At 41.8% G+C, this 17,437-nt stretch overlaps 2 protein-coding genes and 1 long non-coding RNA gene across 6 annotated transcripts in view; 2 read left to right on the top strand and 1 right to left on the bottom strand.

Moving 5' to 3' along the window:
- Positions 1-8,542, bottom strand: part of LOC112247044 (diacylglycerol lipase-alpha) — a 44,385-nt gene extending 35,843 nt beyond the window's left edge. Inside the window, exons 1-2 of one of the 3 annotated variants that reach the window (XM_024415690.2) lie at positions 7,946-8,542; positions 7,761-7,869 (exon numbers count right to left, since the gene is read on the bottom strand). The gene's annotated coding sequence lies outside the window, so the exon portion shown is untranslated. Of the gene's footprint in view, positions 1-7,760 lie in introns of all 3 variants that reach the window. The other 2 variants (XM_024415691.2, XM_024415692.2) reach the window with 2 other exon arrangements.
- Positions 8,543-11,399: 2,857 nt separating this feature from the next.
- On the top strand, positions 11,400-14,922 carry LOC121846387. Its single transcript, XR_006083300.1, has 2 exons — positions 11,400-11,598; positions 12,435-14,922. It is a non-coding gene; the product is annotated as an uncharacterized LOC121846387 (long non-coding RNA).
- A 1,155-nt stretch (positions 14,923-16,077) lies between these two features.
- LOC112247043 (DNA-directed RNA polymerases I, II, and III subunit RPABC5) lies at positions 16,078-17,195 on the top strand. 2 transcript variants are annotated; one of them, XM_024415686.2, is made up of 3 exons: positions 16,078-16,219; positions 16,629-16,745; positions 16,911-17,195. In XM_024415686.2, exons 1-3 carry the CDS (start codon positions 16,155-16,157, stop codon positions 17,017-17,019), a joined length of 291 nt encoding a protein of 96 aa, XP_024271454.1. In that variant the 5' UTR covers positions 16,078-16,154; the 3' UTR covers positions 17,020-17,195. The 2 variants fall into 2 exon arrangements, with proteins under 2 accessions (XP_024271454.1, XP_042177071.1); XM_042321137.1 differs by lacking the exon at positions 16,078-16,219 and adding an exon at positions 16,274-16,419.
- Positions 17,196-17,437: the final 242 nt, after the last annotated feature.

The raw sequence follows: 17,437 nt of genomic DNA, 5'->3' as shown, positions 1-17,437 counted from the left end.
TGCACATGTAGCGTGGTTCGTTCTGCGTTGTTGTGTACTTTTAATTAGGACGCTGCCACAACTGAAGTTCTGCTAGTGGAATAATTTTTATTTGCCCTGCACACAAAGACAACACATGTTAACCCTTGGCACAGTCCTAGCTCTCAGGCACCTTGCTAGCCAAAGGTCAGGCAAAAGAGAACAAGGGGGTACGGAAATAGAGATAACCCACGATGGGCAAAACCAAAATATACAAAACTTTTACAATCACAAGTACAATATTGATATGAAAAAGTGTTTGTACACCAAAGAAAAACATTAGCTATGCAGCTGTAATTAAATTTAAAAAACACAGAATTATCATCCTCTCTTGACCTGGCCTATTTGAATTGGTCCTTGTGTGCAACTTGGTGCATAATCTAGGGGAACATCACACTGGTACACACACACTGTCAGAAACATCACAGGGAACCTCATCTGCATGCGCGTTGTCCTCCCCAGGTCTTGACCTGACTGCAGTTCAGTGTCTTGATTCACTTCTGTGGGCAAATGCTCACCTTTGATGGCCACTGGCACGTTGCTTGTACCGGGCAGATTGCAGACCGCGTGTATGGTGTGGGAGAGCGGAATACTCACCCATATGTCAACATTGTGAACAGAGTGCCCCATGGTGGCGGTGGGGTTATGGTATGGGCGGGCATAAGCTACGGACAATATACACAACTGTATTTTATCAATGGCAATTTCAATGCACAGAGATACTGTGACGAGATCCTGAGGCCCATCGTTGTGCCATTCATCCGCCGCATGACAATGCACAGCCCCATGTCGCAAGAATCTGTTCACAATTCCTGGAAGCTGAAAATATCCCAGTTCTTCCATGGCCTGCATACTCACCAGACATGTCACCCATTGAGCATGTTTGGGATGCTCTGGATCCATGTGTGCAACAGCGTGTTCAACTTCCCGCCAATATCCAGCAACTTCGCAGTCAGTAAAGAGGAGTGGGACAACATTCCGCAGACCACAATCAACAGCCTGATCAACTCTATGCTAAGGAGATGTGTCACGCTGCATGAGGCAAATGGTGGTCACACCAGATACGTACTTGTTTGCTGATCCATGCCCCAAATTTTATTTTTTTAAGTATCTTTTAACAGATGCATATCTGTATTCCCAGTCAGGTGAAATCCATAGCTTAGGGCCTAATTCATTAAAATTGCCTGATATCCTTATTTGAACTGTAACTCAGTAAAATCTTTGAAATTGTTGCATTTATATTTTTGTTCAGTAGTTTAAGAAACATTGCCTTGTGCCTTAAAATTCCATTACCAAAACCCCACATATCTTAAAGATATTTTCAAATCTTTCTCCCTCATGAGAAGGGAGGATAATTAAAGTTCACAGAAGTAAGAAGGTAAGACCTATCAATTAGCTAGTGTTTTTACTATGATCAATTTTGTTTATGAATGATTTGGTTTTTAAAAACTGAAATTGTGCTACCAAATCAGTAACAGAATATCTGCAATTAAATTGGCTACGTCGGGAAATCCTAACAGTCACAAACCACAGTTGCTACTGTCCTCCCTTCCACTGCCATACTGTTATGTTCAGCTTATAACGGTTTTCCTTCTATTTCTGTCATTTGGTCATCAAAGCAAAAATGTGAAAACTCTGGAAAACCCCTACAGGCAGGTAGCCTATCGGTTAAGAGTGTTGGGCCAGTAACAGAAAGGTCGCTGGATCAAAATGGCAGAGTGATTTCTGCATATTGCACCCTTAAATGTGAAAGGCACATTTTGGTTGAATGCATTCATTTGTGCAACTGACCACGTACCTCGCTCTCCAATGCATGTCACCTCTCCCAGCTCTTACTGACATCTACCCATGACCTCCCTCTCATTCCATTTACTGTAACCAGCATCTTCACCCACTGGAGCACCGACCGACACCGGACAGAGTTGTCAGTCCACCCTGGCCTTGATTTCAATGTCCACAGTCATAGTTTTTTGGTCCAGTCTGGAGGAGAGTTTATTTCAACACAGACGTCTGGACCAACCTTCATCTGGCCTAAACATAGATGTCCATGATTGGACCAAATCATAGACGTCTATGTGTCGCAGGTTTGGACAGTAGAGTACAGTAGAGTAAAGATTAGAGTATAATGTAGTACTCTAATTTCTGCTATTGTATTGAACACTGCTGTACTGAGATTTTTTCAAAACGCAAGGTGTCATGTCACAGCTGACACCCCATTCTTTCTGAAGACATCTTTGAATTTGGAGCAGACATTTTTTGGAAAAGAAATATCACTCAGTTTGTGACCATTTACCTAAATGATGTTTCCATCTTTGCTTAGTTCTTTGAATAAATGTGGTTTTGTAAAATGTTCAGTGTACATTTGTTGAATTACTCCTTGTGCATAGAGTTGTATGGGTTGATAAACTTTAAAATCAATAGTTTTTGTTTGGCATACATTTTAAGTGGGTTTGCCCTTCAAAAGAACAATGCATATGCAGAAAATACCTCATTCTGTAAAATATGTTGGTGGATCTTTGACACTTTGATGACACTCAGGAAGCAGTGTTCTTCAATTTCATAAAACATTTTAGAAAAAGGCTTAGTGTCGTTATCCTCATAATGGGAGGACTTTTGTTACACTTTCAAGTAAGTTATTTAGAGAAAACACTGACATTGAACAACTGTAATAATACATTTGATCCAATACCTCTAATAAATCCTTAAATACAGTAATGCAATTTGTTCTCATAGAACTGTGTGTTTTCTCCCTGATTTATGCGACAGGAAGGCTCTATTTTCTCTGTCCAGGCTCAGACATCAAAATTAATATATATATATATATATATATATAACTCCCAGTAATTTATTGGGTAAATCACCAACGCTTCAGATGCAGAGTTAATATATTGAGTGAGCGACTATTTTATATCATATAGTTTATTCTCCGTTAGTCAGCATCTCCACATAAAATAATGTTCTCTGGGTGTGCTCCAGCTCATGTTTTTTATCAGACTCAAAAGACAGAGACTTCACTGCACATAATGCATAATGAGTACACACTAACAAGTGGGCTACACAATCTGAACTTCATATTTACACACATACATCCAAATGCATATACTATCACACAAAGTCACAGAATAGAGTGTGGAGGGAGGAGAGGTGAAAGGGATTGAGTGGGCGGGAGTGTGAGCGAAAGACAGAGAAAGAGGCAGAGGGAGAGTGGGAGTGAGTGGCACATGGCTTTCAGTCTAAAAAAGGGAAAGAGCGGCATGAAGCCAAAACCAGAACCTGGATTAGCTAGATAAAGAATGGGGGGGGTAAGAAAGAAAATCTAGGTTTCTTCACTGTGGAAATGGTGCAAACGCATGACACTGTTTTCGCGGTCACAAACGTCTTCTAAAATATGAATAGACAATGAGCGTGTGGGTAGAGTGAGAAGAAGTGAGTCCAGGGAGAAAGATGGATGGATAAAGCAAATAGATGACAAGAAAAGAGGGAGAGATAGGCTAGAGATTTCATGTTAAAGGTAGGCTGGATGGTGCATGGAAGAGAATGTCGTAATAAAAGAGAGGTGAAGGAGGAAAATGGAGGAGTAGGCCTACTAGGAGAAGAAACGGAGGAGGAGAACGTGTGACGAGTATATAGGAACTCACAAGAGAGAAGCTCTGTGTAGTGTGACACTGACCCAGGCAGAAAGGGAGAGAGCTGCACATGGAGGCTGGAGCAGACGGGTACAGGGCTGGGAGCCGAGAGACAGAGGGAGGGAGAGACAGGGCCCTGCTGCAACTGCACTGCTCTGCCAGCCTGGGTTAACATCCCCCTGTGGACTCTCGATAATGTCCCAATCTCTCCCCTATTCATGCTGAACACCTCACCCCTAATATCCTCCTCAGTCCTCACACCGTAAGGCTGGGCTCGCAAAATACACAACGCACTGGGAGTTTTCCCCCTATGCTTCCACAAACACCTGTTTCCTTTCACCACCACACACTAAAACAAATACAGTATGTAGCATTCAGTCAGGTCCATAATTATTGGCACCCTTGATAAAGATGAGGAAAAAAAAGACTGATCCCTCCCAATGTGTTCTCATATCTCAAAACATTTAAACAAAAAGGCTCAATGCTGTTATTCTCACAGGGTGAGGTATTGACAACAGGGGAAGCAATAATTTTGACCACCTTTTTTAGAAGAAATATTACTTGTTAAATTAAATATATTTCTCTGAGAAAATGCATTTGCAAAAAATAATATAATTTCCCTCAAAAATGTTGCATACAATATAGCTCAGTATTTGTATACATTTATTTTATAGTATTTTCTTCTGCAAAATGTTTGGTCCTAATGTATGACCATATGTGACTTGATAAGCTCCTAATAAACTGTAGCTGTAAATTACTTCACAAGTCAATCATTTACAGTCTTTTTGTAGTCCAAAAATGCCATGACCATCACAGTACTCCAAATAAAATCTATCCCTCTTTTAATACAAAAACCGTCATTGACATACATTATATGTGGTTTGTCACATTGAGGCTGTCAAAAAGAGGCACCCTATTCCCTTTATAGTGCACTACTTTTGACCAGGGTTTGTAGGGCTCTATAGAGAATATGGAGCCATTTCAGACACACTGTGAAAGACACAACCGTCAGGAGAGGAGAGGTACTCTGTGGGGGTTGAGGAGTCGGCAGGGAGGGAGTAAGTGGAAGCAGGTGTAAACAAAACGGACAGTATTCTGTTGTACTGTGGCTAGGAACCTCTTAGCCCCCTACTGTAGATCTAATGGATTATTAGGCTTTTAAATGGTTGTGTTTGTCAGACAGGGACACCAGGTTTCTGTCTGAGAAAAGCAGTTTCATTTATAATATGGCCATACCACCAGTGTGATCTTTCCCATATTAGATTTCATCTTATGTTGGAGAAATCCGTGTAGATTGTTGTCAAGTCCAGAATGTGACACTTGTATGTTGTGATGGGAATTATTGGCTAGGGAGTGGTTGCTGTGAAATGACCAAAGCAAAATCTCAATAGCACCTCTACTGGAAACAGATCTGTGCGTGTGCAACATGAATGTACATCTCACACATACACACTCCAGTCTCATCTCAGGTATTGAAATCAAGCTTGTTCCATAAACATTTGGAAAGAGGTTGAGAAGGAAAAAGTAAAGAAAACCTGTCCTCTTCTCACTGCTAAGGTAGAGAAGCAGCAGAGCCACAGAACTGCAGCGTAATTATTAGTCCAAATGGAACGTTTTTCAACTGTACTGATTAAAAATATTTTAAAAACGCAACATGCGCTAAAAGATCCCAAACATTTTTCATATGCACAAAAAGCTTATTTCTCTCAACTTTGGTGCAGAAATGTGTTTACATCCCTGTTAGTGAGTATTTCTAATTTGCCAAGCTAATCCATCCACCTGACAGGTGTGACATTTCAAGAAGCTGATTAAACAGCTTGATCATTACACAGGTGTACCTTGTGCTGGGGGCAATAGAAGGCCACTAAAATGTGAAGTTGTCACAACACAATGCCACAGTTGAGGGAACGTGCAGTTGTGACTGTAGGAATATCCACCAAAGCTGTTGCCAGAGAATTTAATGTTAATTTCTCTACCATTAGCCGCTACCAATGTTGTTTTAGAGAATTTGGCAGAACATCCAACCAGTCTCACAACCACAGACCACATGTAACCACTCCACCACAGGACCTCCACATCCAGATTCTTCACCTGCGGGATCATCGGAGACCAGCCACCCGGACAGCTGATGTAACTGTGGGTTTGCACAACCAAAGAGTTTCTGCACAAGATGTCAGAAACTGTCTTATGGAAGCTCATCTGAGTGCTCGTCATCCTCCCCAGGGTCTTGACCTGACTGCAGTTTGGCGTCGTGACCGACTTCAGTGGGCAAATGCTCACCTTCGATGGCCACTGGCACGATGGAGAAGTATGCTTTTCACAGAAAAATCCTGGTTTCAACTGTACCGGGTAGATGACAGAGAGCGTGTATGGCGTCATGTGGGTGATCAGTTTGCTGATGTCAACGTTGTGAACAGAGTGCCTCATGGTGGCGGTGGGGTTATGGTATGGGCAGGCATAAGCTACGGACAATGAACACAATCGCATTTTATCGATGGCAATTTGAATGCACAGAGATACCGTGATGAGGTCCTGAGGCCCATTGTCGTGCCATTCATCCGCCACCATCACCTCATGTTTCAGCATGATAATGCTCAGCCCCATGTCAGAAGGATCTGTACACAGTTCCTCGAATCTGAAAATGTCCCCATTCTTCCGTGGCCTGCAAACTAACCGGACATATCACACATTGAGCATGTTTGGGATGCTCTGGATGAAAGTGTACGACAGCGTGTTCCAGTTTCCGCCAATATCCAGCAAATTTGCACAGCCATTGAAGAGTGGGACATCATTCCACGGGCCACAATCGACAGCCTGACAAACCCTATGCGAAGGAGATGTGTTGCGCTGCACGAGGCAAACGGTGGTCACACCAGATACTGACTGGTTTTCTGATCCACACCACTCCTATCTTTTTTTTAAGGTATCTGTGACCAACAGATGCATATCTGTACTCCATGTCATGTGAAATCCATAGATTTGGGCCTAATGAATTTATTTAAGATCAACTTATATCTTTACAGTATTTGAACTGTAACACAGTAAAAAAAAAACTAGAGTTTCTATTGGACAACTTCAGGTGGGTCCCGCCCCGTTATGTTCCAGTTGCTTCCGTTTAAGAAATGCTTTGCAACAGAATCAGCATAATGAACACGCCCTGGGTAAACTGAGTCTGAATGCGAGATTACTACAGGGATTTAAACCAGCTTTAGGGGGCAAACTGGGTCTCAAATCCACTGAAGACACTTTGAATGTGACCGTAATCCATGTACACTGCATCTCTCTGCCCACTGGCTTTTGTCTTCTAGTATTACACAACAGTCATAACAACTCTCTCCAAGTAGTCACAACTTTCAGAACATCATCACTTTTACACTACTGCAAACAGATCATGCTTGATACACCTGTAATACAAACTCACATATCTTACATGATCCACTTGTCCATGTTCGAGCCTTCATGAAAACATGCAGAGCACCTAGGGAAGCTATATTGGCACTCCTAGGGAAGCTATATTGGCACTCCTAGGGAAGCTATATTGGCACTCCTGGAAATAAAGTGATTGTGACTGGGCATTCATTCTATTGGTATGACAAGCATTTATCTCTGTAGGACCTGCTATGAGGCTGATAAAAGGCTCAGTCTTCACCCATTGAGCTACATGTTCTTTATCCAGTCTCTCTCCGCCTGCTGCATGCCTGCACATGAGCATCATAGCCTGCCCAGTCCTGAAGGGTTATTGAGTGGAATGCAAAAACACTTTCTGCAGAAAGACTCCACAATGATGCAATAATAAAGGAGTAAAGAAATGGTCGAGAAAAGGTTTGAATACATCTAGCCTAATCTGCAAGGTTTGCTGTGGGTTGAGCCTTCCTTAAATCAATAATGGACCTACCACTAATTGTTGAGCCATATAACCGAATGTCCGAATTTGCCTAATCTCTTCCTTATCACCAAGGTAGGTAAAGCTAAGAAAAGAATGCATGAGTAATATTGCTACCCCCGTTGATATTTTAGAAAAGGTTATTGTCTATATAGGTAAGAAATTCACGCCGTCACTGTATGACACCCCTCCCCATCCCATCCCATTGATCCGCCGTTGGGCTTCTTTCTCACCTGTATTGTGACGATGCCTTGCCAAGACCCACTGCATCGGTTCTGTTCGTTCTCCCATCCTACGCTTGTCCACCTCGAGCTCACCTCCACGCGGACCTGGACCAGTGCTCTGCCGGGGATAAACCCTGTAAAACTCCGCAGCGACAATATTGCGCTGAACCGTGGCTGGCAGAACACACACGTACCTCCCTATGAATCCAACCACGGTACTTCAAGTGACAGGTTCCACTGGAATCCGGGCCAGGCAATCAGATAAGGGTCGCAGCTGGATCATACCCTAACCCACAGTCAAAACCGTGCAGACACGCGCTCCATTTAGTCTGCCTTGGAATTCAAGGTCTTAATTCATCGATAAATTGCAACATGTCGTCGATATGTAGGATATCCGCTGACCGATGTCTCTTCACGCCATGTAGGAGAGCCGGGAGGTTCATCCATGCAATGTTTCTCACTGACAGAGAGTGAAGTTGAACAAATAAATCGCTACACAATCTTTTTATATTGTATCATGTGACAACCAACCGGATAACTCCCGAACCCAATCAGACTACTTCAAGTAGCTGGTCCCAAGAAATTGGTTGTTGTAATACCAGCCGACAGACCCCTGAAAAGATACGTCGTTTCTATTCCCATTCCCTATTCCGCAGCTGCGGATCAAACACCGAATCACCACTGCGTCATTTACGTATGAACTTTACGTCATCCATCGCCCTACAATAGAGCCAGTTGGATTTGCGTCGTTCACGCAGGCTTCGGCGATTGTATGCACTGTATAAACCGCTGGCATACTGTGAAATGCACGACTGGTGTTTTGTGAATATCGAGGAATCTCCAACTGTAGAGTTTGGGCGTGGACCCGCGTCATTTCCTGAGCTACACTTTTATTAAATAGATGTGCCCTGCGCTCAGACTGGTTCTAAATGCAAAACATGGGCAGACCACATTTTCTTTAAAATATCAGCAAAACAAATATTATAACAAGCACATAATTAGCCAAATGCATTTTCCATGAATAGGCTAACACTATTAGACTACACAACTTGGGAAGGCTACCCCATAGCCATCAGTCTGCTGCGACCTCAACAGCTTTGGGTCATCTGTCCATGGCAGACTGTCAGGCATCACCCTAAAATAGAAATAAGCTGGCTGAAATATTCATTCTTAGTAATGTCGACACTGTTGAAAATAGTCCTACTTGATATCCCAAATGGATACTGATTTTCAGAGTTGTAAGTTTGTTGTATATAACGCATAAGCCCATCTTACAGTATAGGCTACAAGGCACATAGGCACAAAACCTGACTGTTGGCATTAGCATTGCATTGACATTTATTTGAGTATTGACTGAGCCCTGCTGGCCATGCTTGTTAATGTCGTACATTACTGCTGTGTGTTTTAGGAATGCAGGAATGTTGCTATAGGCATCTGCCATGATGTTCCACCTACTCTAAGTCACCCTACTATATCCTGCTTCCTCCCATATATTAGTATTATTAGGACATGGAGGTAACCACCTTAATGCATTACTACAGTGGTGATAAAAGGTTTAAAATGTTATAATTTAATTGTCAAAAACAAGACAAAAGCATCCAGGCCCAGAAAACATGTTTATTTTTTATTTGATTTAACGAGGCAAGGCAGTTAAGAAGAAATTCTTATTTACAATGACGGCCTATCAAAAGGCCTCCTGCGGGGACAGGGCCCTGGGATTAAAAATAAAAACAATATAAATATAGGACAAAACACATCACAACAAGATAGACAACACAACACTACATAAAGAGAGACCTATAAGACAACATAGCAAGGGAGCAACATGACAACACAGCATGGTAGTAACACAATATAAGAACAACATGGTAGCAACACAAAACATGGTACAAACATTATTGGGCACAGACAACAGCACAAATTGCAAGAAGGTAGAGACAACAATAAATCACACAAAGCAGCCACACCTGTCAGTAAGAGCGTCCATGATTGAGTCTTTGAATGAAGAGATTGAGATAAAAAACTGTCCAGTTTGAGTGTTTGTTGCAGCTCGTTCCAGTCGCTAGCTGCAGCAAACTGAATAGAGGAGCAAACCAGGGATGTGTGTGCTTGGGGGACCTTTAGCAGAATGGGACTGTCAGAACAGGTGTTGTATGTGGAGTATGAGGGTTGCAGCGAGGCCTAAGAGGGTTTTATAAATAAGCATCAACCAGTGGGTCTTGCGATGGGTATACAGAGATGACCAGTTTACAGAGGAGTATAGAGTGCAGTGGTGGCAAATCTGATGGCCTAATGGTAAAGAACATCTAGACACTTGAGAGCACCCTTACCTGCAGATCTATAAATTATGTCTCCATAATCTAGCATGGGTAGCATGGTCATCTGAATCAGGGTTCGTTTGGCAGCTGGGGTGAAATAGGAGCGATTACGATAGGCAAAACAAAGTCTAGATTTAACTTTAGCCTGCAGCTTTGATATGTGCTGAGAGAAGGACAGTGCACCATCTAGCCATACTCCCAAGTGCTTGTATGAGATGACTACCTCAAGCTCTAAACCCTCAGAGGTAGTAATCACACCTGTGAAGAGTGGCATTCTTCTTACCAAACCACATGACCTTTGTTTTGGAGGTGTTCAGAACAAGGTTAAGGGTAGAGAAAGCTTGTTGGACACTCAGAAAGCTTTGTTGTAGAGCATTTAACACAAAATCCAGGGAGGGGCCCGCTGAGTAAAATACTATCATCTGCATTTAAATGGATGAGAGCGCTTCCTGTTGCCTGAGCTATGTTGTTGATGTATATTGAGAAGAGTGTGGGCCTAGGATCGAGCCTTGGGGTACTCCCTTGGTGACAGCCAGTGGCTGAGACAGCAGATTTTCTGACTTTATACACTGCACTCTTTGAGAGAGGTAGCTAGCAAATCAGCCCAAAGACCCCTCAGAGACACCAATACTCCTTGGCCGGCCCACAAGAATGGAATGGTCTACCGACAGCTCAATAATCACAGTGTCGGTAGAATACAATGGTAGGCAGGTATCCTAGAGGTTAAGCGTGTTGGGCCACTAACCAAATGTTTTCTGGTTTGAATCCCAGAGCAGACTGGATGAAAAAGATGTTGATGTGCCCTTGAGCAGAGTACTTAACCCTAATTGCTCCTTTAAGTCACTCTGGATAAGAGTGTCTGCTAAATGACAAAAATGACAATGTAGGCATACAGTAGTATTTGACTGAACTAGGGCTGTATTATTTGAATGATGTCATCCCCTTAGCATCACAGGGAGATATTTTATTTAGATAAAGTCAGAGACAGAGGTGCAAGAAAGTACTCAACTAAATCCATGTACTGAACACACTTGAGATAAAATTTGAAACACACAAACAAGCACATTTTCCCCTATACAAATGTGACTCACAAATACACACATTTTGAGGCAGCATGATGCCACGCATTGGGTATGCAAATCTTTCTATTATATATTTGTACAGTATATACAATTGAATTACTATTGTAGTAATTATTATAGTAGGCTTCTACAAGAATTTTACAAGAATTTACTTTAAAAAATACATCCTAAGCTCTAGGGCTAGGCAGAGAGAGATACAGTAAATTGAACAAAGACACAATGCAGTCTAAAGATACAGACACCCCCACTGTTTGCAGCCCAGATGGTACATCCCAGTCCTTCTCCTTTCCCTCCCTCTGTTTTCACTGTGCCCTCCATCTCTCTACTTACTCTCACTCTCTGCCTTGAGGACATAACTGAGTTCCGGCTGATAGCTTTTGAGCAGCAATTCCATCCCTCCGTCCATTGTTACAGAGCTGTTGGAGAGGAGAACAGAATAGCCTGAGGGTATGTACTCTCAGATTTCTACCTCCTCACCCTTCATGCTATTTCAGTATTTTGGTCAATGGGATTATCACAGCCTGTGCAACTCCTATCTTCATATCCTGTGCCAGCATCGAGCATCCTCAGATGCATCCGTTTTAGTATCTCTCTGTTTTTTCTTTAATTCCTCTCTCTCTCTTTCTTATTTTCCTGCCTTTGGATCATTCTGTATCTCCACTATGTTATTACTCTCTCCTCTCCTTATTCCTGTCTGCTTTCCTCCATCTTGACCTCCATTAACAGTACATACTGTATGACTCATGCCATTTTAGAGATAGACAGGGAGAGAGAAATAAATAAATATACAGAGAATATTTATTGCTTGCTGAGACTGGATTAACACACATCAGACAGTGTGGTGAGTGCAGAAGACATGCATGCACCTCTCAACTGGGCTCTTTTTTTTAGCAGCTGCAGCAGCGTGATTACTCCGTCTGTTACAAAACGTGCAGTTAACTTTCCCATGAGATTGCTCTTGACAGGATGCTGGACTTAAAGTGTTGCTTGCACTGGAAGTTTGCTCTACAGATGTAATAAACAAACCAGATAATGTATATAGCAGGGATAATATGGTTCTGTTTATGTCATCTTGTCTGTCAAGGTCACATGATGGCCCTGTCTCTACTGACATGAAGCAAAAATGATGACATGATGCTTCATTCTGCAGTGAATAAGGAGGTGTAAAATACTTCCTGTGTATGTTGATGCTCCCTGTCTGTATAATAACACCAAGGGACAGTAGAGCAGATAGTCTAATCTGTGTGATTATCTGTCTGCCTCTGTTTGCTGTTTTCCATCAGTAAAGCAGTGCTGACCTGAAAGACACTTCTGACCAACCCCACCTGTTTCTGGATCCTATGGAAGCTAAGGCTAAGAGCGGGGCACCAGTGCCCAAGGCATCCTCTAAAGCAGAGAAGACGGAGAAGAAGGAGACAGCTCCCCCTAAAAAGGTTGACCCCACTCCAGTAGAGCCTCCACCCCCAGCGGTCCCTGTGGAAGAGCCTCCAGTGGAGGATGGCTCAGCTGAACCAGAGGGGGCACCAGAGGGGGAGGAGGCAGCAGAGGCCAGCACAGACTCCCTGGAAAGCCTGAAGCCCTTCCTCATTGGTGGTGCCATCATCGCTGCTGGTGCCATCCTGTTGGGGGCACTGTTGTTGGCAAGAAGAAATTAATCACCACCACTCATCATAAAAACATATTGGTTGATGGGTTAACAAGTCACTTGCTGATTGGTTCATAGACTATCATGCAGCTGGTAGAGATGGGGGATGGGGAGCCACTTTGCTTCTTAAGTTTATTTCAGTCTGACCTTGCTTGTAGTGAATAAAAACATCAGTGAACATTCAAGTAATATATTTTTGGGCCCCTGCTAGTATACTCACGCATGAATTTGCTCCACCTCTCTAACTGCACCTACTTATTATAGGGCTACACGCCTTTAATCACCATACAAATGCACTCCAACAGTTACACTGGACACACACATATATACAGTACTTGAACACCCTATTTATCCAGTATGCACTGATAAACATTTTGATGTTTCTGGGTCTACTAATACATAAATTAGAAGTAGAAATGCAGTAACTTTATATTGTTTGATTTGAAAAAGGTCATATGAAGTGAAGTATGAAGTATATTAAACATACTATTGTGAGTGCCTAGCAGGTTTGGGGTCAATTTCATTTAAATTCCAGTCAATTCAGGAAGTACACTGAAATTCCAATTCTCTTGAATCCTTTTCAATATAGAACATTTGGAATTTGAATTTTGTTTAATTTCTCAGTGCAATTTAAATGGAATTGATCCCAACCCTGGTGCCTAGTATGTGCTATTTCTATGCTCGTATTGCTTTTGCTGTAAATACCTGGTCCCTGAAGATTAGATGTGAACCCTTTTGAATAACGGTTTTAGACCAGGAGATATCGTTATATCAATTCAGGGGAAGTTGCATGTTTTAGGGAAGGCTGTGTGTGATGTCAGTAATGGCAGATAATAGTGTGACAGATGAAGTAACTTAAATAATTGGATGTAATACACTTCCATTTCAGTCTCTACTGATACTGAGATAATAACATTTCATAGTCAAATTGCCCCTATATCCCAAATCAATATGTACATTGAGATTATATTCAAAGTTATGCCTGGCTGCCTGCGTTTACTGCCCTGGTGACACAAATGGAGTATAAACCAAAAGCATATACACTAAATTGCCAAACCTATTGCCAAAAATATGATATATATTTTAACCCTGTGTGTTAACACTGAAATCCCTTGGTGTATCCATTTGTCAAATGTATTAACAGCTTGCTTACTACAATTTCTCTGGAGCAATAGTGTAGCCTCTATTTATTTGAAGACCATACATGTTAGAGAGTGTTAGTGTGAGAGACTGTGCAGATACTGTAATAGTACTGTACATTGTATGAATTTTGATTCAGAATGAAAATATTCTACATGCAATATGTGGTGTACCAATGTATGTGGTAGCTTGGCCAGTCATGCTCAGCAAATCAGCATATACACAAATATATTACATCCATCTCCAACCTCCAGGAAAGCGTTGAAAGTATGATGAAATGATAATACATGCATTACGGTGTATTTGTAATATTTTTTGATAGTTTGATGAACCTAGAATTCAAGTAGAAAGCATGCATTATTGATGGGAGTAGAGAAAGATGGATTTATTTAGTAGATCAACTGAGATTGTTTCCTCATTTGTTTCCCTATTAATTACAGAGAAGCTCTCCTATTTTTGATAACATACAGTTTTTTTTTTTATAAGAGGCCTACGAGATTTTCAACACCCAATCAAACATCTTGCTTGAACACTGGCATGTAGCGTACCATGATGCAATATCAATACCTCCAGCATAGCAACAGAACAGACACATATTCTGCAAACACATGTTCAAATAGCCTAGTCATCATGTCACAGAGTACTAAATCAAATCTAGCAGTTATTTTCCTTGGTCTCAAAGAGCGTATAAATGCAATAATTCCAGTAGGACTTCACATTTTAGCACATGTTCTGTATGATATTAAAATAAATGGCAATGATGGTGAAATGTTGATGGGTAATACTATTGTAAATGGAAAATGATTACCAGATGATGATGATGTGATATTGGTGATTATACCTATATTTTCTTGATATCCCAGCTCCCTATGACATATTTCCCCTCTTGCACACTCCCTCCCCCTGCCCCCAAAGCTCCTTGTGTAAATCCAAATGGTTGTCTTGTGACTTGACCTGACCTTTATTAAAGGCAATGGACGCTCTTGCATAGACTAAAGGGTCTCTTTGATAGCTGTGAATCATTTTGTGTCCTACACTCTCCACCAATAGAAATAGCTAGGGTTCATTGTGTTGAGATTGAAGCACTCCTCTCATTGTTTCCTTTCCTCCATCATCACTGATATGAATAGGACTGACTGGCTATAGGCTGTATTATGTCCACCATTCACATGTTAGCGGTCATGAAAAGGAGACATTTTAAATGTTATCATGCTGGCCAATAGGGTTTCTAAACATTGTGCTGTTTTAAAAATCTGAATTCTCAAAGAGATACATTAGCCAGTTCCAGATGTGAATCTAGTATTCTAGTAACCATGTGTATGTGACCAATAAAATTGGATTTCATGATTTGAATCTAGTATTGGACTAGTCCAAAATAGAAAACTGAGGGGGAGTCGTATTCTAAACAGACCCCTTATATATTCGGAAAATCTAATGTGTACCAAGAAAACAACAATATGCTAAAGGTAAATGGAGCTATGAATGAGGCACAGCTCATTCAATTACAACATTTCTAGAACCCCCTGTAAAGTTTCAGCCCCTAGACATGCCCCCGTCAGTTGCCAACTTAGTGGCTTTGTCGTTAGCGTGTATTCAGACTCCTCTAGCGACACATTTTCAAAAAAAGCAACAAGCGACAAATCCAGCGACTTTTTCTGGTGTTATTGGAGACTAAGAACCATACGTGCTTTCACTGCTCTCTTCTCAACGAGCAGCGGGTGCTGCCGTGGGCCCCACCCCGTCCCAATGCATTCACCCAGTCGTAGCACAGCAGTCCTTCCCAGCTGCAGTCAGAGCAGGAGATGTTCACCCCTCCACGTCCAGAATGTTTTTTTTTGTGTGACTTGTTGTAGGCTGCTAAGTAGACCATAAGGTTACAAACCAAAACAAAACAAACTAAACTAAAATAAAGGAGGGTTGGAATTGTGACATTAAAAACAAGAACCGACAGAATAAAGTTAATTTGTAGTTCTAAACATATTTAGGGTGTTTTTTTTACTCACTTTTTGTCTCTCCCACGACGTTTTTCCCTCTCTCCTACAGCGTTTTTCCCTCTCTCCTACAGCATCCGTCACAATTACATGCACATTGCCAATTGTGCAAATTAGGTGACGTATTTTGCGACTTCTAGGACAGCCAATAGCTACTTTCCTTACTGAGGAGTTGGCCACACTGGCCCCAGTATTGAGGGAGGAGCAACGCGCGTTAGCCTAGCTAGATGTTCTTCCTGTGTGCGTTCTTGTCTGTTTGCAAGGGTTACTGCGGAACATATTTTACTTTACAGTGAGTCAATAACTACTTTATTGTTTGAGTCTCTATTTCGCCATGATATAAAGCATGTCTGTGTTGTGTACTAACACTTTCTGGTTAATTAGCTAGCTCTATGCAACGGTTTTGAAAACGTGTGCGCTAGCTTGTACTGTGTAGCTAGATAGCACGCTTGTTGACATGTTCGCGCTAAGACTGAGCGTCAGTAAAACAAAGTAAGTTATCTACAAAATTGATAGGCTATGTGGTTTCGTGTAGGTATGCATTTTTCGTTTAATATCTACCTTTTTCTTCAAGTCACCCGTCTGCCGTTGGCTGGCTAGGTTAACATTAACATTTTAATTTTAACATGTCATTTAGCAGATGCTCTTATTCCGCGCAATTTACAGTAGAGTGCATACATTTTTTCGTAATTTGTTTTCAGGGCCCCAGTCGATCGGATCAAAATGATTATCCCGGTCCGGTGCTTCACCTGTGGGAAAATCGTTGGGAATAAATGGGAGGCGTACCTTGGCCTCCTTCAAGCTGAATACACTGAAGGGTGAGAGTCTCATGTCTGCTGTGGTCATTGTTTACATTGTATTTCCCTAAAATTAATCCCTTTCTCCAAATATTGTAGTGTTCACTTATTTAATTAGTAGCTACATAGGCTACTCCTGACAAACCTATTACAAACGCCAGTGTCTCCCATTTGTTTGGTTGGCAGTGATGCCCTTGATGCTCTTGGTCTGAAGAGGTATTGCTGTCGGAGGATGCTGCTGGCTCATGTAGACCTCATTGAGAAGTTGCTGAATTATGCACCCCTGGAGAAATGATGGATACAACCACATACAAGCATCATATGGCTTATTTATGGACAAGCCCTGGCTGACTGCCAGTGAGGCAGTGCACCCTGATGGATTGACATCCAAGAGACTATTTTCACACCTTGTTTGAATCGTAAATGTTTTGTTGAATAAAGCAATAAATACTCACTTAAGTGCTTTGTAAAGCGGAGTCAGTTCTTTAATATGGCTTCTTTGTGTTGGCTCAGTGACCTAGTTTCACTTTCTAGCATGCACTCTGTATCCTGAGAGAACAATGAACCCTGGTAGGCAAGGCTCATTTCACTAGGTGTCTTTGAATTCCTGCTGCTTTCTGACAAACATGGCAAGTGGCTGTAGCCTTATTGATTGAAGTGAAGCCATGTAATTTACATTGTGTAAATAAACAAGACAGTAGGCCAACCCCTTT

This window comes from Oncorhynchus tshawytscha, linkage group LG04, assembly GCF_018296145.1.
Source record: "Oncorhynchus tshawytscha isolate Ot180627B linkage group LG04, Otsh_v2.0, whole genome shotgun sequence".
Taxonomy (NCBI): Eukaryota; Metazoa; Chordata; class Actinopteri; order Salmoniformes; family Salmonidae; genus Oncorhynchus; species Oncorhynchus tshawytscha.
Note: the sequence above shows the minus strand (reverse complement) of the source record. Positions and strands in the feature narration are given on the sequence as shown.

Excerpts from the sequence above, each read along its gene's own strand:
- LOC112247043 (XM_024415686.2), top strand. The coding sequence starts at position 16,155 with ATGTTCTTCCTGTGTGCGTTCTTGTCTGTTTGCAAGGGTTACTGCGGA. Across the intron at positions 16,220-16,628 it reads GGAACATATTTTACTTTACA|GGCCCCAGTCGATCGGATCA; the intron begins GTGAGTCAATAA and ends ATTTGTTTTCAG. Across the intron at positions 16,746-16,910 it reads CAAGCTGAATACACTGAAGG|TGATGCCCTTGATGCTCTTG; the intron begins GTGAGAGTCTCA and ends TTTGGTTGGCAG.